At 45.2% G+C, this 22,789-nt stretch overlaps 1 protein-coding gene across 4 annotated transcripts in view; it reads left to right on the forward strand.

Annotated features, from left to right (window-relative positions):
- The window catches only part of USP34 (ubiquitin specific peptidase 34), a 344,835-nt gene that overhangs the window by 237,323 nt on the left and 84,723 nt on the right, over nucleotides 1-22,789 (forward strand). For all 4 annotated transcript variants that reach the window (XM_074989455.1, XM_074989457.1, XM_074989456.1 and 1 more), the window contains 6 exons: nucleotides 2,993-3,176; nucleotides 10,054-10,217; nucleotides 13,847-13,912; nucleotides 17,322-17,468; nucleotides 17,559-17,615; nucleotides 17,738-17,815. In XM_074989455.1, the coding sequence (XP_074845556.1) occupies nucleotides 2,993-3,176; nucleotides 10,054-10,217; nucleotides 13,847-13,912; nucleotides 17,322-17,468; nucleotides 17,559-17,615; nucleotides 17,738-17,815 (696 nt within the window). The remainder of the gene's footprint in view (nucleotides 1-2,992; nucleotides 3,177-10,053; nucleotides 10,218-13,846; nucleotides 13,913-17,321; nucleotides 17,469-17,558; nucleotides 17,616-17,737; nucleotides 17,816-22,789) is intronic.

Below are 22,789 nucleotides of genomic sequence, written 5' to 3' on the forward strand. Positions count from 1 at the left end.
GGTACTGATTACTAGCACTATCTTCTTAAGATGGTTGTGATTTTAGTAGATATTTCTCTTGTTAGTCACAAAGACACACAAAGCAGCAGATGTCCTGAGCTGCTTATGCCTTTATGCTGCTAGTCTCTTTAATACAGTGGTGCCTGCTGAAGTCGTCATGAAGTGGTGTAATAAAGTGTCCTATTTCGGGTGAAGAAATAAGGCAGCCATCTCTAGAAACTATCAGGAAAGGTAGCAGAGTACCTCAATGGTCACCAAGATCTTTCAGGCAAATATAAAGATTATCCTATGTACATAAGAAAACTACTGCACTTGGTCCCTCCCATACTGCTACAGGGAAATGAAAACCCCAGAACAATCTTCCTTTGTTTGTACCTCTACCTCATCTCATACAAGCAAAACAATTAAGTAAAAATAAGCACCTGTGTCCTGCTAGCCTGGTGTTTCTCACTTTTTAAAATTTTGAGGGAAAACATATCCACACATCTAAGAATCCTTTACCTAGATCAGGCTGGATTGTGGTGGAGTTGCAGAAAAATCTGAGCTTGTGATACCTATCTTGCCCTCCACTGAGGTATCTCCATGGTTATTTGCTGAGTGCTGGTTGTCTGCTGGGTACTGGTTGTATGTACAAATATGATACATAGCTCTTTCTGCAAGTGGCAAGCTGTACCTCATTACTAGGTCAACCGGTGGCCTAACTGGGCGTGTAGTATGCTGGCCACAGTGCTTTCACTCTCACTCGGCAGTGCTCCTGCTTGCTATCATACCCTTTCACCTACGTCATACATAGAGTCTTTTAATGCCTCCATTTCTTGGTCTGCTCCATTGCTGTACCTGCATAACCTCTTCCCTCCATAGGTTCAGGAGATCTGTTACTGCCTGCCTACACCAGGTAGGAGTATGTGTAGAGTTTGTAGCTGACGTGATCGGTTGGGAAATTGCACACAGCCAGGCAGAGCTGCTAGGTGTGCTTGCCAGGCTGGGCATTCAGAAATGGGTTTTCAAAAATATATGGGAATTTTAAAGCGGCATTGTGCCTTCGGTCTCTGTGATGCCTGGGCAGTGGAGTTTTTAGTATTGTGATCAGAGTGACAGTGTCAGGTGTTGTTAGGCTGCTGGGTTGATATAGATTGTAGTGCCTACACTTGGACTGCATTGATCACAGACGTCCACTATGGCTCTAAGTCATTCTGGGGGAGGGTGGTGTTGTATTGCTGTAACTGTCCTCAGGAGACACATTTGAGTATAGACATATGCTCAGATAGATTGATACAACGTAACTTCAGATGACTTCCGTTTTTAGAGTAGCCTAGGGCTCAGTGTGTTCAAGGAAGAACAGTGCTTACTTCTCTTTCCGTCTTAAATAACCATAAATGAATTACTTGTAAGGCAAGTAACACATTTGTAAAGGCTAGTGTAAACACTATCTAAATATTTATGGCTGCAAACATTTGAGTTTTAGCAGGAATCACTAGGAAAACAAAGTTTATTTTTAACACATTAGACAAGTGTTCAAACTATTCTGTAACCAGCATATTCAACCTGTTTCCTACCAGCTGCCAGCCCTTTTGCCTTTCTCTCTCCCGCTCCTGTTAATAAGCACTGTCAACTTGTCTCTTGCTAATTGCAAAAAAGCCTCCACTCCTCCTTTGCTACTTAAGCCTTCTAAACAAGCTTCCTTCCTTCTCCTTATTGCTCCCTATAACATAGTTAGAAAAGGGGATTTTTGAAAAATACTGTCATGTTACTAGAGGGGTGTTTATTTTAGGATTTATAATATGTGGGTTTGGGCTTTTTAAAATTATAATATTGTTGAATTAATGTGACTAAAACAGGTTATGGATAAATTTAGATTTACTTCTGAGCAACATGTAGTTATGTTGATCTGTTGTGTCGAATGGGGGTAATGAATTGCAATCTGTGTATCTGTTGCCCAGTATCAACATGACTTGGAACATCCATTGTTTGTGCTCTTTTAGTCCATTAAAATGGATTCACTTTATTCAGGGATCATTATTTAAAATGTAGCATTTGTCATTAAAATAATAATTTTTTTGAAAAATCCTGAATTGATAGCAGTTGAACTCTTAAAATGAAATTTATTTTGTGAGCATTAAAACAAACTGATAATATGTGAATTACATGACTTTTATGGGTATGTAATAAAGGAAAGAAACTGATCTTTTTTGAAGTTACTTAAAGTGTGCATGTTTAGTTTTGTCAGTGCAAATTAAAATACCCTGGGTGAAATCCTGTCACATTAAAGTCAATGGGAGAATATTCATTGATTTGGATTTTATCCTATCTCTTTATATAATAAATTCTATTGATCATCAGTTGTGAAGTATGCATATCTCTTGTATAACATTAGTACATATTTTCTTACAGTTTGATTTATTTACAAAGGAAAAGAAAATAATCCCAATTGGTAAAGTGCATGAATTTCATAGTTTTCTGATAACAGTTGTTTTTGTTATATTATACTTGATCCATTATGTTAATATGATTTGTAGGAATAATAATGTTTTAGATAATTCATGTTATGTAACAGTGCTAATCTAAAAAGTCTTTAAATCTGACTTACATCTGAATGTTACTCCAGTTTGGATCTTTGACAGCCTTCATTAATTTTTTTCTGGTTTCTTATTCCAGATAGGGGTGCTGTGATAGAGCTGTAGATAATTGTCTTACCTTTTTTGGTAGACATATTTATGTTTACATTATAGTCATTTAACACATTTGTAGTCTTCAAATAATTTGAAAAGCATTGGTTTTTTTTTTTTTTTTGGTATGTTCTATAATATGCCAAAGATAGTGTGAAGGAGACACTGTCAGAGTTTACGGTCCAAAATTTATCTACATGACATTAAAATTGTTTTCATCTGAAGGAGAAAGCCTTCTAGAAAGTTTGAAACTATTTAAAATTTTTATGATAGTGTTTTTAATATTTGTACAAACTGATATGCCTACCGATTGAATTGTTTTACAGGAGTTTCTAAGAGACATCTTCAATCTTCTGTTTTTGCTGCCAAGTCTAAAAGATAGACAACAGCCGAAATGCAAGTCACATTCTTCAAGGGCTGCTGCTTACGACTTGTTGGTAGAAATGGTAAAGGGTTCTGTAGAAAACTACAGGCTGCTCCACAACTGGGTTATGGCACAACATATGCAGTGTAAGAATATTTATTCATGTTTAGTTTTTGTAAGTATTTTGTGCAAGATAGATACTTTTCAGCATTAACATTTTGGGGTTGGGCTTTTATAGACGTTTTGGATATATAAAAATCACTTAAGAATGAGAAAAATGCGTCTGAAGTGTACACTCTCATGCTGGGACAGCCTGGCAGTGCCACACTAGGAAATTACTTAAATCCCTGATGGATCCTTTTGGGAGCAGAGAATCTTCATTTAACTGATGCACACTATTTTTTCTTAAAATATTTCTCTACTCCTCTTGTACTTGTGCAGCTCCTGGTACAGTATTCAGGGTGTGCAAGTGTATACATGCTTTGCCCACCAAGCAGCTGGTTGGTTTGCATCAGCTGGGACTTCAACAAACTGTACATACAATTTTCAAATAATGCAATCTTTGAAACATTGTATACTTTAAACTAATCTATTATCCTCCCCCTGCCCCAAAAGCATTTGGGCCTGTTGCATGGCAAGCAGTCAATATACACATTGCTTATTTAGTGAATTTAATAGCATACATATCATTCTTGTCTCTTGCACTCTGACTTTTCTTATCAGGCACTTGATTGATGCAGTTTATTTTATTGTTCTGAGGTGCAAGCTGCCCTGTTTGAGGTGCAGATGACCTCTGATTGTTAATGGGGCAGTCATCGTTTTGGCAGATGTAGCATCTTTTCTTAAGTGCTCCTTGTGGGTGTTCAAAATGGCTGCCTCTTCATGGTTCATGCTTTCTTCCCCCTTTTGCCTGTCTGTCTTCTTAGTTTTTTGTATCTCTTTTCACATGGCTGTTCATAGTAATTAGTTATATTTCCAGCTTGTGCAGTGTTTTGGGGTGTAAATAACCTTCTGTGCTCAGAAGTCTAAATTACAATGTTGGAAAAAAGTATGTCATGCCTGTTAGCTCCAACTCTTTCTCTGTAATGGAAATCCTATTCCTGTTTATCCATTTCTTTAGTTATTTTCCTGTGTAATTTATTTACAAATTCATCCTAATTCTCTTTGGTCATTTATGTTCCCCAAAATTTTCTTTCTATGAGCCTAGAAATGTCAGTTCAGGTTTCTCTATCAGTCTTAATTTTGTCATAATTCGTATTTCCATGTATACATTATCAGTACATTATAATTTAGGAAGGAAGCTAGAAACCTCATTTTCCCATTTTTGACTTGCTATTATATACGTGCTTTGTTAAAGGTGTCTGAAAATAACCAAAAATTTCCCCATATAGTAACCCTCCCAATATTTTAAGGAACAATTTGTAATCTACGTTAGATATTGAACTGAATGTGTGGTTTGTTTCCATTTAATTCAACTGTTCAAACACTGGTTACCTAGACACTTAGGCTAAGAGTCTCGAAAAACAGAAGCCTAACTGTAATCTCTCTCTTTTCTTCTTTTTCTTCCAGTTTTATTAGAAACACTTTCTTTTGTTTTAGTGTGATTCTCTATCTAGACTCTTAATAACATTACATGTTCACATGAGAGGCAGTCATAGAAAAAAATGGAAGGAAGGCCTGATTGCACCATGGGAAGAAACTCTTTTCTCTTTCTAAAATGATATAGGGGTATCATCAGCAATGTCTATAAATTTTCTCAACTCTCCTACCTTAGGTGTTGGTCACAAGAAAGACCACTTTATAAAAAGGACAGAGAGAGAGTGGTGAGGATGAATTTATGGTAACTAGTACCAGGTTTAGGTTCCAAGATGGCACAAGAGTCTTACCAGGCTTGGGTAAGAGAGTGCTTTAAGAAACTTGGATGTCAAGTTGGACCCCACTGGGATATCTCATATGGGCTACGTCTACACGTGAAGCCAACATCAAAATAGCTTATTTTGATGTAGCAACATCGAAATAGGCTATTTCAATGAATAACGTCTACACGTCCTCCAGGGCTGGCAACGTCGATGTTCAACTTCGACGTTGCACGGCACCACATCGAAATAGGCGCTGCGAGGGTACGTCTACACGCCAAAGTAGCACACATCGCAATAAGGGTGCCAGGCACAGCTGCAGACAGGGTCACAGGGCGGACTCAACAGCAAGCCGCTCCCTTAAAGGGCCCCTCCCAGACACAGTTGCACTAAACACCACAAGATCCACAGAGCCGACAACTGGTTGCAGACCCTGTGCCTGCAGCATGGATCCCCAGCTGCCGCAGCAGCAGCCAGAAGCCCTGGGCTAAGGGCTGCTGCCCATGGTGACCATAGAGCCCCGCAGGGGCTGGAGAGAGAGCATCTCTCAACCCCCCAGCTGATGGCCGCCATGGAGGACCCAGCAATTTCGACGTTGTGGGACGCAGATTGTCTACACGGTCCCTACTTTGACGTTGAACGTCGAAGTAGGGTGCTATTCCGATCCCCTCATGAGGTTAGCGACTTCGACGTCTCACCGCCTAACGTCGAAGTTAGTGCCGCTACTTCGAAGTAGCGTGCACGTGTAGACACAGCTATGGAATCCCTGAAGCCTGGACTGTGATGTGCATGCAGGAATCCTTTTGTCTGACCCATCCTGAAAGAAATGTTTGAATGGAAGGGTAGTGGATCTCTTAAGATCTGATATCTGCACTAAACAGAAAAAGATAGTAAGGGACGAAAAACACTTTGTTCAACAATGGAAAAAGATGACAAGGACTGATTAGATATTCCTGGTTTTGAGATGAATGAGCAACAGTGAGGCAATTCTTTAGATGAAGGGTGATAGGATCATTGTGGAGGGCTGGCCCTATAGTAGAATATCTACTGCTTCTGAAGAGAATAGTGGGGTAAGCTGCCTATCCCTGTCTATGGCTTAAGAACCCTTCCTTCTCCCTGCAAGGAGTTAATCAAAGGACGCTGGAAACAGACAATAGTTTTCACACTAGAGGATTTATTTTTCTGGATAAGTTTCCTTGCAGCTCAAATGATCATTTAATAGCCTTTCCTGTTTTCCTGAGCAGGAGCTTGTGAAGTGACACATCAATGTGTTGAAGCAGAACTAAGAACCTAGAATGATCTGCTGGAATATAAGACAACCACGTGGTCCAGAAATCAGGGTTCATCTCAGAACCTGAAGCACTATTTCGGTAGCTTGGGAACAGAATCAGGAGAAGCACACTTTGTTTCCACCAGCTTCTCAATAACTTGTGGAAAGACAGATTCAACTCTGGGGGTTGACTTTGAGACAGATAGATAAGTTATTATCTGGAAAAGGAATTCCGCCCGGGAGATTTTTAATGTTTCTTGTGTGGGAGGGACATCAAGTAACTCCATTTGCATGAAGTGATCCTCTTGCAGTTATCTGAAGTGGAAGCAACCCTGCCACAGGTGGTTGATCCTGGTCTGATCCAAGCTAAAGCTCTTTGTGAGGCTTCCTTTCAGAAGGAATAGAAATCAAAGATGAAGCTTTTTCTTCCCATAAGGGAAGAAAAGATGTCTCTTGTGACTTGGAAAGGGACATAAAATGTGTTTGCTGGGGGAGAGAGCTTTTCTGAGAAGTTTTGTGTTGCGGGAGGCAGATTATGGAAGGGAGGAAAGATTCTGTGTTAGGGAGAATGGAGACAGCAGAAGCTGCATGTGTTCAGGTAACGAGTCCTGGATGAAGAGGGTTCCATTGTCTAAAGAGGGTGTCACAAGAGAGATGTGACTGTCTCTTTTTTCCAGCAGGTTATCTAGTGATCATAGTCCGAGGACAGGAACTTCTGGAGGCTTCTATTCTTTGGTCTCCATTTGTATTTGAAAGCCATTCTGCGTGTTCTCGTTGTCCAGGGGCTGCTGAAATATGTTCCAGGTCTCTGATATACAATTCTGCCAGCCACTGCTTGGCCTTCGCTGTGGTAGTTCCTAGCCAGACTGTAGAGGGGTGAGGTTTTGGGCAAATGGGCAGAGAATGTACCTGCTGCTAAAATTTGCCTTAGAGAGGGTACTTAAGAGGTACATTTTTAGCCTTTTTTCCTAAAGCTTTTTGAGGGTGAAATTGCCTTTATCCTCATATTCTTCATGTTATTCCAGAGCTTTGTAGTGGCTTTAAAGAAAGATGGTGTGTCTTCTATAACAGCAAGAGAGGAGAACAACTGCAGAAAGCCTGCCTGCAAGCTTGTGGAAAAAAATACACTAGATGTAAAAGTCTTGCGTTTGAACTGATTGCCACTTGCTGGACTGGCAGGTAGATCCTGCCCATTGATCCAGACTGTTTTCAGCTGATGTTACAGCACAAGATATAGCAAGATCAGATAAAAACAATATAGTATGTATGATTTCTCTAATCTTCTACTGTATAGGCACATCTTGGATTAGACGTAGAAAATTAACATGATCACAGAAAGTGTTTTCTCTGTCTCTTCTTGCTGACCCTTTAGGTTACTTACTGTATACGCTCCTCCCCCTAGTTCTATGGTAGTAATTAAATTTCTTTGGTGTGCCTCTCTTCTTACAATAACGGAAACTCAGCCACTGTTCACAAAAAAGACAAGAGACATTCCAATGGGTTTGTTGCCAAAGTCGTTCAAGTTTGTATTCAGCATTGTAGCTAAAGGCTTGGTTTTGTGTTCTTTTCCATCTTCACGTATTAACTCCAGTAAGGTTCCTACCCTTATCTGCCTTTTGCATTTGCTTTAATGATCATGCTGAGTGTGTTTATTATCTTTGGCATTTGTAATCAGATAAGCCTTCTTTTCAAGATGCAGTGTTTATGTAATTCACTAATTCATCCTTAATACTACATTTACTCTGTAACAAATGTAAATCATGGACAGGTTTATTGATTTGTTACATCAAGAAGAAACCTTAGTAGAAAGCTTGGGGGGCAGACTCAGTTTAACTCTCTTCCGAATGTGACTTAAAGCTGACTATGTGTATGTTGGAAAGTGTGAGTAGCTGGTGTGTGTGAGGGATGTTGAGTTGGGAGTGGCTAGTGTTTGTGAGAAGAGACTAGCTGGTAAACAACTGGCATCTTTTTTTTTTACTGTCAGTTTGTACCTGTGCTTCTACCTGTGCTGACTTTTACTCTCATTCAGTAGTTAATGCTAAGTGTGTTTCTAAAAAGAAGCAGAAGAAAAGAGAATTTCAGATGGAGAAAGGGAAAGAGGAAGGGAGTGAGGACAGAGTCAGAGAGGGAAAAAAATTGACAGCGTAGACAATGCAAAGGAAGTACATCCTGCTGTATATCAGAGACTGCGCTTCTTGTTAGACAGATAAGAAAAGATGTTTAAGGCATCAGTAAGTGACAGGAGTTAGAGACAATCAGGACGAAAATATCCAATTTGAGAAACTGAATTAGACTAACAGCAACGAAGGGTCCTGTGGCACCTTATAGACTAACAGAAAAGTTTTGAGCATGAGCTTTCGTGAGTACAGACTCAGTTCATCAAAGCTCATGCTCAAAACTTTTCTGCTAGTCTATAAGGTGCCACAGGACCCTTCGTTGCTGTTACAGATCCAGACTAACACGGCTACCCCTCCGATACTTGAATTAGACTAAGATGCTTATTTATATACTATGCCTCTTATTATTTGTATTACATATATTTGTCATAAATAAGAATTGTAACATTTCACATTTGGTTGTTTCCATTTTATGTTTGTGAGGTTGCTAGTAGAGCCACCTTTCAGCAAGCTTCCAAAACGTACTTCAGTTTTGTGTGTGTCGGATTTTGGCATTTTGAAGCACATCTGTTTGGGTGCACAAATGGGTCCGCTTGCAGATTTATTAAATTCATTTCACAGGCTGGTTGGAAATATTCCGTCACTATGAAGTCATCATACAAAACAGACTTTCTTAATATCCATGACTTTCCACACATGCACTTCTATAAAAAAAAAAGTGAATAACATTTTGAAAGCACTTTAATATGTGTGAAAGAGGCTTAATATCCATAATTATGTCTGAATGTCTTTTTTACTGATGGACAGTTATGCTCTGTGTACTATGTTGAGTAGCTGTCAGAGCCACATTACCCCAGTGTATGTCTACAGGAGGATAAAAGCCTTGCAGCACAGCTGTGATTGACCCATGTCATCTGACTTAGGCTTGTTCAACTCATGTTGATGAGTTAAAAATTGCTGTATAGACATTTGACCTCAAGCTGAAGCCAGACGCTCAAGCTCTACAAACTTGAGTCAGTTGACTCAGGCCAGCTGTGAAGCTTTTATCCCCCTGTAGTCAAACCTTGAGACATTCTGCTTGTGAAGAGCCACAGTGACTCCCACAGCATATGACTAACATATCTCTTGCAACTGTCTTAAGGAAGGTACACCATGCATTTTGTCCTGCACCTCCTTATAGCTGCTAGTGGAGGAAGTGGAGTAGGATGTGTGAACCATTATTACTGCTTTCTACTTTGGACTGGCTAGCCATCCTGGGGCCATGATATTGGTCTCTCTGCACTGCAGTCAGGAGAAATGATTGCAGCACATTTGTAGGCATTGCCACGCTACTTTGGAGCAGCTCAGCTTGCTAACGTTAGCAGCGGAGCTGTAGCAGTGTACGCTGCGGCATGGGCTAGTCACCTAAGTACAACCCTGCCTGGATCCTAGCTGTGTCCTCAGTGGCTAGCTTGAGCTGCTACACTTCCTCTGCTCTTTGTAGCAAGCTAGCAAACCTACAAATGTCAGAGTCACGTGTCACCAGAGCAGTGCACACACCAAAGGAGAAAACATACCCTGCACTCTGCACCCTGCTTCAGACTTGTGGTAAGGGCCTGTTTATGCTCATTCTGTTTCCCCCATGCTCAAAGTACAAGCACATTCTGGTTCATTATCTCTGTAAATCTAGAATACAGAATAGCTTAATGAATGGCATAATAGTTTATAATTAGGTGTTTTTGTGGTCTTCGTAACAATGTACTTTGTGTTGATTTTCTTTTTGTAATTCATACATTTCCAGCTTCTCATGCGCCTTACAAATGGGATTATTGGCCACATGATGATGTTCGAGCTGAATGCAGATTTGTTGGTCTTACTAATCTTGGAGCAACTTGCTACTTGGCATCCACTATTCAGCAGCTTTATATGATACCAGAAGCTAGACAAGCTATTTTTACTGCTAAGGTATGATTTTATTTTATTTTTAACCCGTGTTCCTTTAATAAAGGTGTGTACTAAGATATTAATTATTTCTTTGATCAATTAATTATAATTTTTGTTAGTGTCTCAAGTGCAAAGAGGTGTATTTTTCCCTAAATATTTGTAATGCTAAATATAATTGTTCTTTAAAACCCAGTTGTGATAAGTTCCCACTCATAAATCCATTCTGCTAGCATGCAACACCCACAGATTATGAATTAAGTTGACTTGTACATAAATTGTATAAAAACTACCTGTCTTGTGACTCTTTTTCTACCTTTTTTTTAATTGTCCTTAAATTGTGAGCTCCTTGAGCAGATACTATCTTCCTTGACCGTTGGGAAGGTGCCCTACACAAACTGGTTGTAACCATAAATGTATGCTTTAAAATAGTATTAGTAGATTGATGTTGTGAGCCAAGTGGTTGCAAAGGGGATCATTGCATCTCTCTGCTCCCTGAAGTTAATTAGGATGTGGATGACATAGAATCATAGGGCTGGAAGGGACTTCAGGAGGTCGTCTAGTCCAACCCCTGCTTCAAGCAGGATCAGCCCCAATTAAGTCATCCGAGCCAGGACCTTGCCAAGCCAGGGCTTAAAAATCTCTAGGGACGGAGAATCCATTACCTCTCTAGGCAACTCATTCCAGTGCTTCACTGCCCTCCTGGGGAAGTAGTTTTTCCTAATATCCAACCTACATCTCTCCCTCTGTACCTTCAGACCATTACTCCTTGTTCTGCTATCTGACACCACTGAGAACAGTTTCTCACCATCCTCTTTAGAGCTCCCCTTCAGGAAGTTGAAGGCTGCCATTAAATCACCCCTCAGTCTTCTCTTCTGTAAACTAAACAAGCCCAAATCCCTCTCCTCTCCTCATGGGTCCTGTGCTCCAGCCCCTAAATCATTTTTGTTGCCCTCTGCTGACCCTGCTCCAGCACATCCACATCCTTCTTATAATGGGGGACCCACAACTGGACACAATATTCCAGATGTGGTCGCACCAGTGCTGAACAGAGGGGAACAACCACTTCTCTAGATCTGCTCAAAATGCTCCTCCTAATGCTCCCCAATATGCCATTAGCCTTCTTGGCTACAAGGGCACACTGTTTGCTCATATCCAGCCTTTCATCCACAATGACCCTTAAGTCCCTTTCCTCTGTACTGCTGCTTAGCCAGTTGGTCCCCAGCCTATAACAATGCTTGGGATTCTTCTGCCCAAGGTACAGGACTCTACACTTCTCCTTGTTCAACCACATCAGATTTCTTTTGGCCTAATCTTCCAATTTATCCAAGTCCTCTGGATCCTATCTCTACCTTCCAACTTATCTACCTCTCCCCCTAGCTTTGTGTCATCCGCAAACTTGCTGAGGGTTCAATTCAGTCCCTCACCCAGGTCATTAATAAAGATGTTGAACAACACTGGCCCCAGAACTGAGCCTTGCGGCGCTCCGCTTGAAACCAACCACCATCCAGATATTGACCCATTGATCGCTACCCTTTGGGCCCAACTGTCAAGCCAGCTTTCTATCCGTCTTATAGTCCAAGGATCCAATCCATATTTCCTTAACTTATGGGCAAGAATGTGGTGGGAGACTGTATCAAAAGCTTTGCTGAAGTCAAGGTATATCACATCCACTGACTTCCTTCCCCCTGTCTACAGAGCCTGTTACCTCATCATAAAAGCTAATCAGATTGGTCAGGCAGGACTTCCCCTTGGTGAATCCATGTTGGCTACTTTTGGTCACTTTCCCTTCTTCCAAGTGCTCCTAACTGGATTCCTTGAGGATCCCCTCCATTATTTTCCCAGGGATTGAGGTAAGGCTGACCAGTCTCTAGTTCCCTGAATTGTCCTCCTTTCCTTTTTTTAAAGATGGTCACTACATTTGCCTTTTTCCAGTCATCTGGGATCTCTCCCAGTCTTGAAGTGTCTTCAGAGATAATGGCCAAAGGCTTGGCCATGACATCTGCCAATTCCCTCAGTACCCTTGGGTACATTAAATCCAGACCCATGGATTTCTGTACATCTAGTTTTTTGAGATAGCTCAGAACTTGTTCCTGCCCCACAGATGGCTGCCCTCCACCTTCCCATGCTGCCTTGTATAGCACTATAGTGTGAGAGCTGTCTTTGTCCGTGAAGACAGAGGCAAAAAAAAAACATTGAGTACTTCAGCTTTTCTTACATCTGTCACTAGGTTACTTCTCTCATCCAGTAACATCCCCACACCTTCTCTGATAATATGCCTGTAGAAACCTTTCTTGTTACCCTTCACATCCCTTGCCAGATGCAGTTCCAATTGTGCTTTGGCTTTCCTGATTACTCCCTGGCATCCTCCAGCCATATGTTTATGCTCCTCCTAACTCAATTGTCCACGTTACCCTTTTTTGTACGCATCCTTTTTGAGTTTAAGCTGACTAAGGATTTCCCTGTTAAGCCTAGCTGGTTGCCTACCATGCAGCAGGATGGTTTGTTCCTTTGCCTTCAGTAAGACTTCTTTAAAATACTGCCAGTTCTCTTGAACTCTTTTCCCCTTCATCTTCATTTCCCAAGGGGTCCTGCTCATCAGTTCTCTCAGGGGGTCGAAGTCTACTCTTTTGAAATCAAGGGTCTGTATGTTACTGTTCACCCTTCTTCCTTTTGTGTGGATCCTGAAATCTACTATCTCATGGTCACTGCAGCCCAGGTTTCCACCCACTTCTATTTCTCCTACTAGTTATTCCCTGTTTGTGAGCAGCAGATCAAGTTGTGCATGGCCCCTGGTCAGTTCCTTCAGCACTTGTGCCAAGAAGTTTTCCCCAACATTCTCCAAAAACTTCCTGGATTGTCTGTGTGCTGCCGTATTGGTCTCCCAACAAACGTGCAGATGATTAAAGTCTCCCATGAGCACCAGCGCTTGTGATTTGGAAGCTTCACTTAACTGTCTGAAGAAATCCTCATCTTCCTGATCTGGCAGTCTATAGCAGACACTAACTACAATATCTATGGCCCTAACTTCTAGTTCCTTTCTGATCAGTATTGATGAAGGAGCTCCTCTGAGGCACTGTTGTCAGCTGCTCTTCTATCTAACTACAGTTCAGCCAGAATTGCCGCTGTGGAAACTTAGGAAGACTTGGCCACTCACTAGCTTACTAGTAAGTAGCAGATAGGGCCCTTAAGAACTCCAGACCATTATAGTCCTGTTGGGAGCCACCTCCTTTCATGTAATTTACTTTATGAAAAGAAGTAATTGTTTCTAATCTAAGAATACTAGTTTTTTTGGCTTTTGGTTTTATTTCAATGAAGACTGTATTCATACATTGGGATCCAGGGCTGTCCAGTTAGTGTGAATTTTTAGAAACTATTATCCATTCTGTAAACTACATTTATCAGAAAGTAATCTAGATTACTGGTGAAATAATATGCTAAAATGCAGAAAATGAGCATGTACTATATTAGGTTAAGGAAAAAAAGGAATGGGTATGTAGATATGTATGATTCTTGTGACTAATATATAATTAAAATATTGTTTTTAAAAAAGAAAAGCAATAGTTGTTCTTATTGCTTCATAACCTTTAAGTGTTGTGTTTTTGGAAGAACTCTTTTAAAATTTGTAACCTTATTTTATGTATTTTTTTCAGTATTCCGAGGACATGAAGCACAAAACCACTTTACTGGAACTTCAGAAAATGTTTACATATTTAATGGTAGGTTCTAAGAAAAGAAGTACTTAGGGTGGGGAGGAAGGGGAAGAAGAACAAAAAATTATCTCTGCACGCGCATGTCTATACTTGGAGCTTACCGTGTAGTTTCCAGCTTGAGGACAGTCTGAAAACTTGTCAAGCTAGTATGCTAAAAATAGAACCATGAGCTGCAGGATCGGCTCATCTTCCTGAGTCCATGACTAGGATCTTGCATGGTCATGTACTCAGTACCGCTAACCTCTTCCACAGATTCCATTGCTGTAGTTATTTGCTATTTTTAGTGCGCTAGAGCTAGCGGGAATCTATTTCCTTGAGCTGGGAATCACACCCCCTCTCTTAGTGGTGACGTCCCCTGTGCTTTTGTGGAGTTATGGCATCTTAAACATATTTATATCCAGTACGTTAAATAGGGAGTAGAGAGAGGCTGTATGTTTTACCCAGTCAGCAAAGAATTTAAGAATATGTTTAAAGTTAAGAAAATTTTAACACTAAAGGGCTACGTCTACACGTGAAGCCTACATCGAAGTAGCTTATTTCTATATAGCAACATCAAAATAGGCTATTTCGATGAATAACGTCTACGCGTCCTCCAGGGCTGGCAACGTCGATGTTCAACTTCGACGTTGCGCAGCACCACATCGAAATAGGCGCTGCGAGGGAACGTCTACACGCCAAAGTAGCACACATCGAAATAAGGGTGCCAGGCACAGCTGCAGACAGGGTCACAGGGCGGACTCAACAGCAAGCCGCTCCCTTAAAAGGCCCCTCCCAGACACAGTTGCACTAAACAACACAAGATCCACAGAGCCGACAACTGGTTGCAGACCCTGTGCCTGCAGCATGGATCCCCAGCCTCCGCAGCAGCAGCCAGAAGCCCTGGGCTAAGGGCTGCTGCCCACGGTGACCATAGAGCCCCGCAGGGGCTGGAGAGAGAGCGTCTCTCAACCCCTCAGCTGATGGCCGCCATGGCGGACCCCACTATTTCGAAGTTGCGGGACGCGCAATGACTACACGGTCCCTACTTCGACGTTGAACGTCGAAGTAGGGCGCTATCCCCATCTCCTGATGAGGATAGCGACTTCGATGTCTCGCCGCCTAACGTTGAAGTTAACTTCGAAATAGCGCCCGATGCGTGTAGCCGTGACGGGCGCTATTTCTAAGTTAGTGCCGCTACTTCAAAGTAGCGTGCACGTGTAGACACGGCTAAGGAAAAATAGTGGTACTAAACAAACTTGCGGTATGCTATCTAAGCTAGGATTCTTGAAGCACTGTGCATGCTGTATACTTACCCTGTAAGATCTCTGAAGGTGTGTCTGCACTGCAATTAAGCACCTATAACTGGCCCAGGCTCTGGGGCACTATAAGGTGTAGCCATCTGGGTTTCGTCCCTCCCACCTCATGGACTCCAGTTTGAGCTCAAAAGTGTGTGCTGCAGTTAAATAGCTCTAAAGCCTGAATTCCTTTAACTTGAGTCAGCTGGCACAGGCCAGCTCTGAGTGATAAATTGCTGTATAGGTATGTCCTTAGTATTGGCAGCAGTGCTTTATATAAGCAGTCTTAGGGTATGTCTGTACTTACTGTGGATTCAACATGCCATGATCAATCTGTTGGAGTTTCATTTTGCTGAGTCAGTGAAAACACAGCAAAATCAATCTCTCTGGGCTTGGCCGTCAACCCTGGTGGATATCAGTGCAAGCCTGAAGAGCCCTGTTCTACACCAGCGTGCGAAGTCAGCCTGATACATCAATTCTAGCTACACTAATTGCATTTCTGGGGTTGACTTTTATACCTGGTGTAAACTAGGCCTCGGTGTGTACTGTCAGCCATTATGACTCTCACAGGCCAGTCGCATTCTGCCCTTTATCTGTTTTTTTTAGAAAAAGTAACTATGTGAATTAACACATCTCTTCTGAAATATGTACATTTCAGTATAGTTAAGGAGTTTGAATGCTTAGAACTGGGGGATTGGGAGTTGGGCTTCTGCAGTTGATTCTCAGCTTAGCTTAGCTGTTGAGTTACCTTGCACGAGTCACTTCACCTTTCTTTGGCTCTTTCCCCATTTTGTGGAATTTGGGCATTTTGTTTATGAAACATCCTTGCCACAGTGCTTGAAAAATTAGTTACATTGCAACAATTTAAGTCGACTATTAAAATAGTACAAAAACAAAAAGATGAATATCCAGCGTGGTCAGTACTAAAGGTGGGTGATACAGAGGAGCTGACTAGTTAAATGGAAGTAATGTCTGAAAAAGGAGCATCTTTGATAGGATTAAAAATGTAAAGAGGGAATTGCTCAGGAGGATGGCCGAGAAGAGTGAAAGCCTACGCTGCATCCAAGGTGTGTCTATTCTGGAGCTAGGAGTATAATTCCCTGCACGGGTGAACGTATGTGAGCTAGCTGTGCTCAAAATAGTCCACTGAATATTACATTGAATATAGGCATAATAAACTGAGGTTGGATGCAGTGGCTCAGGCTAGCTGTAAAAAAAATTAAGGGGACCACAGGAAACTTGGCCACACCCATAAGTGGACATCTGGCTGACTAAAATCATGCCAGACTGCAGATAATGCTGGACCAGAGAGGTTCAAAATGTACTGTTTTGGTATCTAAACAGATTTGTAGGGTAACCTCCATCCAATATTGGATGGGATGGTCCCGTATTTGGGAGGCCAAAAAGGCATCCCGACTTATTTTTTAAAATGGACTCATTGTCCAATGTTTGGGCCATCCCCTCACTGACATCTTCCACAAGCAGCTGCGCAGGCACAGCTGCTGCCAGGAGTCACTTCCCTGAGCCTTGGGGAAGCAGGTGAAATGTGGGCAGTTGCTGCTTCCTCAGGGCTCTGGGGGAGGGCCAGTGGCTGCCGCTTCCTCAGGGCTCTGGGGGAGGGCCAGTGGCTGCCGCTTCCCCAGGGCTCTGGGGGAGGGCCAGTGGCTGCCGCTTCCCCAGGGAGTGTCGGCGGCCGCCGCTTCTTTCACAGCTCCCCGGGGCTTGGAGGAACCAGGAGGAACCACCCCTCCCCACCATATCTCCCTGTCCTGCATTTGGGAAAGGGAGATATTGTCGCCCTACAGATATGCGAAGTGTGACTTGTCAGATCTCTACTGAAGCTCTTTTATTTCAGTTTTAATAAGTATTTATTTGTATATTAATTCAACACTTGTATTTGATTAGTAATTTTGTAACAGTTTGATATTTAATTTTTTCAGAAGCACTTAGATTTTCCTTTATGATATTCTACCACCTACCAAACAGCATTCTTGATATATTTATTATACATTTATCTTTAGATACATCTATTTGTATATTTATATTAACTCTACTCATATTTTATATATATTTATTTTAAAGTTGTTTTTAATGTGTTTTTGCCTCTCCCTTCTACACCCCCCGCCTCCCCCACAAAAAAGGAAAGTGAATGTAAGGCATACAATCCAAGGCCTTTCTGTAAAACCTACACCATGGATAAGCAACCACTTAACACTGGAGAACAAAAAGATATGACCGAATTCTTCACTGATCTGATAACAAAAATTGAAGAAATGTCTCCAGAATTGGTGAGTTCTTAAAACATGCTACACAAGAGATTTCTTAAAGCTATATATTAGCTCAAATTTTATTGACAGAATTCATTCATTTATTCACAGAAAAATACCGTGAAAAGTTTATTTGGTGGTGTCATTACAAACAATGTTGTTTCTTTGGTAAGTATCACTGTCTTTCCTGTCCACTTCATACTAAGGTTATAAAATCCGTTTTAATTCATGTATCAGAATAATACATTGTCTTTCCTTTACCACTTCTTTTATTTTGTTTTTTTATTGAGGACTGTGAGCATGTCAGTCAGACTGCTGAAGAGTTCTATACAGTGAGGTGCCAGGTGGCAGATATGAAGAATATTTATGTAAGTACCGCCATGATGCCCTTTGTAATATAGATGATAATATTTTAAGTTAATTAACTCAGTCATGTAAAAGAGACTTATTTTACTGTGTTGCATATGCAGCTGATTTTTCACATCTGCACTTTAATTTGAGCATAACTCTGGACTTTGTTATGTGGCAGACTGCTGCCTGGTAGCTGCAGGAGCCTTCTAGAAGGAACGTATGCTGGCTGGTGGATTAATGCATTCTTGTTCCCTGAATAGGCCCAGTTAGGACAGGCAGCTGTGGCCTTATTAGGTATCAGCCCTCATTGGTCAGATAGGCCCTGTGCTTCCTATAAAAGGCTCCCCATCTGGTAGCAGGGGGGAAGGTTTTGGGAGGTGCACCAGAGGAGCAGAAGCACAGCGAAAGGTACCACGGGGAAGTGGTTGGTGAAGTGGCCCAGGGTGAGGCTGCTACTTTGGGGCAGGGGTAAAGGTCCTGCCGGTTGCCTCTTGTTCTCATAGGGACCCTGGGCCGGAGTCCAGGGTAGAGGGTGGGTCTTGACTCCTCCCACTCTTCCCCCAAGGGATCACTTTACTGGAGCAGGCATGAGCCTGCAAGGGGACTGGTATTATTCTCCCTGTACTGGTCCTGCCTATGATGAGGATGGCTCGCTAAGTGGAGACCCCTGCCTTTGGAAGGGCCTGGGCAAAAGGGGGACCTCCGTGAGTCTCTGAGGCAGCACAAATCCTCCAGGAAGTGCAGGAACCCACAGAGGCTGACAAGGGACTTTGTCACAGTTATTACTCCATAATTTTGCAATATTGCGTGACCGCTGTTCCATTGCAGCAGGCCATCTGTGAATGGTTCTAGAGGTTGCTTTAGAATCCTTCAAAGATCTGGGACTTGAATTTCTTTTGCTGTAAACAGATCACTTTTTTGTTCCCTGCTATGGCTTTTAGATTCTGTGTTCACATTTTAGAGAAATAGCATCACGATTCCAGGGGTAACTGCAACACAGCTCCTCCTTTGTCAGGGGCCCCTTTGGGTCTTCAGCTCTCAACCTCTACCAGCATGGACTTTCTGTGCCCAAACCCTTTCCGCATATTCTTTTCTTAGGGCTTGTCTATGCTAGGTCCTTATGTCGATCTATGGCTACATCTACACTAGGACGCTGTGTCTAAGTAGGCTATTTCGAAGTAACGACATCGAAATAGGCTATTTCGACGCGTATTGTCCACACATTCTCCAAGGCTGGTGCTGTTGATGTACGACATCAAAGTAGCGACGGGGAACGTGAAAAGGGGCTGCCCCGGAAGAAAAAACAGAGCGTCCACACACACAAGCACCCGCCCTTCGAAATAAGGGGCCAAGAAAGCCTGCGGACAGGGTCTCAGAGTAGACTAGCCCTTCTGGGGCAGCTGCAAGCCACTCACTTAAAGGGCCCCTCCCAGACACACCCAGCCCTGCACTGCATGAGCTCTGTGTTGGTGACACAAGCCTCGCAGACCTCAAGCCTGCAGACTTGGATATCCAGCAGCAGCTGGAAGCCCTCCAGGCTGCCCTCCAAGGAGCAGACGCCCTGCTAGATGCTGCACAGGCAGCTGCCCAGCAGATTCTGGAATGGGAACCCTCACCAGGGGCACAAGGAGATGCCCCGGACCATTGGGCCCTCCTGCTCCCCCCCCCCCCCCCCGCCGGGTGCCCCACTGACTCTGGAGCTACCCCTCCAGCACCTAGTGGTTGGAGCACCTGGTTATGGGGGAATGGAATGATGACCAGTGGCTGTGGAACTTCCACATGAGCCGGCAGACCTTCATGGAGCTCTGCCAGTGGCTCACCCCTGCCTTGAGGCACCAAGACACTTGGATGCAGCACACCCTCACCATCGAGAAGAGGGTCGCAGGAGCTGTCTGGAAGCTGGCCACTCCAAACAGCCACCGCTCCGTGGGCCAGCAGTTTGGTGTTGGCAAGGCCACAGTCAGGGCTGTCGTGATGGAGGTAAGGAGGCCTGGGCCTGAACCCACTCAGGTGGGGGGCCTGGGGAGGGCAGGTGGGGGGGGCACACTCTGCATACCCTTATATGCACCCATGTCCCCTCCCCACAGGTGATGCGTGCACTCAGTGCCCTGCTGCTGCAGAGGATCATGCAAGTTGGGGACCTGGACGCGGCCATCACGGGATTCACCGCTATGGGATTCCCCATCCGCGCACCAGACCACAGTGGTGGGCACGATATGAACAGGAAGAGCTATCACTCCATGGTTCTGCAGGCCATGGTGGACAGCCATGGCCGCTTCCAGGACGCATACATGGGCTGGCCTGGCTGTACCCAGGACGCTTGCGTGTTCCGTAATTCGGGACGATGCTGCTGACTGGAGGCAGGGACCTACATCCCCCAGAAGGGGATCCCTCTGGGGGATACTACCATACCCCTCTGCCTCATGGTGGATGCGGCCTACCCCTCCAGCCTTGGCTTATGTGGCCCTATACAGGCCACCTCAATGCCAGCCAGGAGCGCTACAATGCAGGGCTCAACCACGCCCACCAAGTGGTCAAGCAGGCCTTCGGGCACCTGAAGGGCTGGTGGCATTGGCTCCTGGCACGCCTGGACCTGGGCCTCCCAAACATCCCCCAGGTTGTGGGTGCCTGCTGCACGATGCCTTTGTTCAGGCCTGGGCACTGGAGGCTGGAACAGGCTACCCCTAGCCTCCAGGCCCACCGGGACGAGGTCTGGGTCCGGGAGGCCCTGCGGGAGTACTTTGACCAGAGGGCCTAGTGAGCGCCACCCAGGCCATCCCTGGTGGGTCCCCTGCACACCGCCGCAGCACCCACACCCCGCCCTCACCAAAAGCACACGGGACATGGGTTTTTGAAAAATAAAACTGTCATTATTTAAATAAACAAAAATTTCACCTCTGTTGTGCATATAAAACTAATACAAACAGCATCATGAAAAATAACTTTATACAGGTGGGGACAACTATAATAAACTATATACAGGGGGGTCAACTATAAATAACTATATGCAGGGCGGGGACAACTATATTCACGGGGGAGATGTTGGCAGGCCAGACATCGGCCCATCATTCCAGGGTGGGGCTGGAAGGGTGCGACCTCCACTGTGTTCGGGTGGCCAGTCCCCCTCTCAGCCGGGGTCCCTGGCGAGGCCGGCTGGGGGCCGGGAGGACAGGGAGGTACGTCTGAGGCGGGTCCTCGGCCCAGTCATTGGCCCCAGTGGGCTCCTGCCCTGCGGAGCTGGTGGGTGGGGCGGCAGGCGGGACATCAGGGAGGGTAGCCCGGAGGACATCAGCCGGGCCACCAGCTCCTCGAATGTGGTGGCCACCTGGTTAAAGGTGGCCATAAAATCCCGCCAGGCCTCCCAGCGCCAGATGGCCTCCCACTCCTCGAAGTGGAGTCTCCGCTCCATGATGTCCTCCTGGCGCTGGAGGGCAGCAGCTACTTCAGGGTTGTGCTTGGTGCGCCTCTGACCCCGGCAGGGGTGGGCCCATCCTGGTACAGGTAGTGACCCTGGGCAGTGGTGGTCCAGGGGTCTCAGGGGGCTGTCCGGGACCATGGATGGGGCAGCTGCAGAAATAGGGGGAAAGGGGGGAGGGAGGCTGTTAATACCCAGCCCTGACCCGTGGCCCATACCCCCCAAGGGCATCTGGTCCCCACTCCCCATCCCCCATTGGTGCATGCAGTGACCCTGTGGGTGGACCCTTCCAGTGGTCTGCCCCTCCCACCAGGGGTGGGGCACGGCACTGTCCATGGGTGGAGGTGCTGATGGGCACTGGTGGCCGTGGCACCGTCCCTGTGCCATGGTCTACCTGGGCCATGGCAGGCTGGGGTCTTCGGGGGATGTGAGGGGCCCCTGGTCAAGTGGTGCCCCCGCCCCATGCTCTGGAGGTCTGTGCCCTGTGGGGTACATACCCGACACTCCACTGCCATGGTCAGGGGAGGCCCGTCTGGCGGATGCCTGGCTGGAACTGCAGGAAGGGATGTCCAGCATGAGCTCCCCCTCCTCACTGGACCACCCTGTGGACAGGGTGGAGGGTCCTGGCTCTGGCCCTGGGTGTGCAGGGCTGGCCTCCAGACCCAACCCTGGCTCCGAGGCCTGCTGCAGTTCGTCGGCCGTGGTGTCAAGGGTTGCTGGTGGGGAGGAGGTGTCCCGGGGGCTCAGGATGGCCCTGAGCTCCTGGTAATAGGGGCAAGTGGTGGGGGCAGCCCCAGGCCTGCTGGCTGAGTCCCGGGCCCAGGCATAACCCTGCCACAACTCCTTGACCTTACTCCTGACATGGTCAGGAGTGCAGGCAGGGTGTCCCCGGGCAGCCAGGCCCTCAGCCAGCCGGGCAAACGCCTCCGTGTTCCACCGCTTGCTCCCCAATACGTGGAGCACCTCCTGCTCACCCCAGAGCCCCAGCAGGTCACGGAGCTCAGAGTCGGCCCAGGAGGGGCCCCGCCTCCTACCCCGCCGGCTGGAGGCCTGGGAGCCCTGGGATGGCCTGGGGAGGAGCTTGAGGGGCTGGCTTGCCGCCATGGTCTTCCTCTGGGCCGTGCAGGGGTGCCTCGTGGCACAGCTGCTGCCTGCACGGTGTCAGCTTCCTGCTATGGGGTTTCCAGGTCCATGCAGCTTTAAGAACCGCTGGGTGCAGAGATCATAGAGCCTCGCAGGGGCTGGAGAGCATGTCTCTGCCTAACAGCTGATTGCCGCCATGGCCGCCTCGCTATTTCAAAGTAGCGGGACGTGGATTGTCTGCACACGCCCTACTTGGGCGTTAAACGTCAAAGTAGGGTGCTATTCCCATCTTCGGATGGGAATAGCGATTTCGACATCTCATTGCCTAATGTCGATTTCAACGTCGAAATAGCTCACGGCGCGTGCAGATGTGACGCGTTCTATTTCGATGTTGTGCCGTCTAGTGTAGTAGCCGAAGTAGCCAGCTAGTGTAGACGCACCCTATGTTAGGCTGACTTATAGCCACCTCAGTAGTTGCTGCAGGGTTCATGTC

The sequence above is a fragment of the Carettochelys insculpta genome, chromosome 3 (genome assembly GCF_033958435.1).
Source record: "Carettochelys insculpta isolate YL-2023 chromosome 3, ASM3395843v1, whole genome shotgun sequence".
Taxonomy (NCBI): Eukaryota; Metazoa; Chordata; order Testudines; family Carettochelyidae; genus Carettochelys; species Carettochelys insculpta.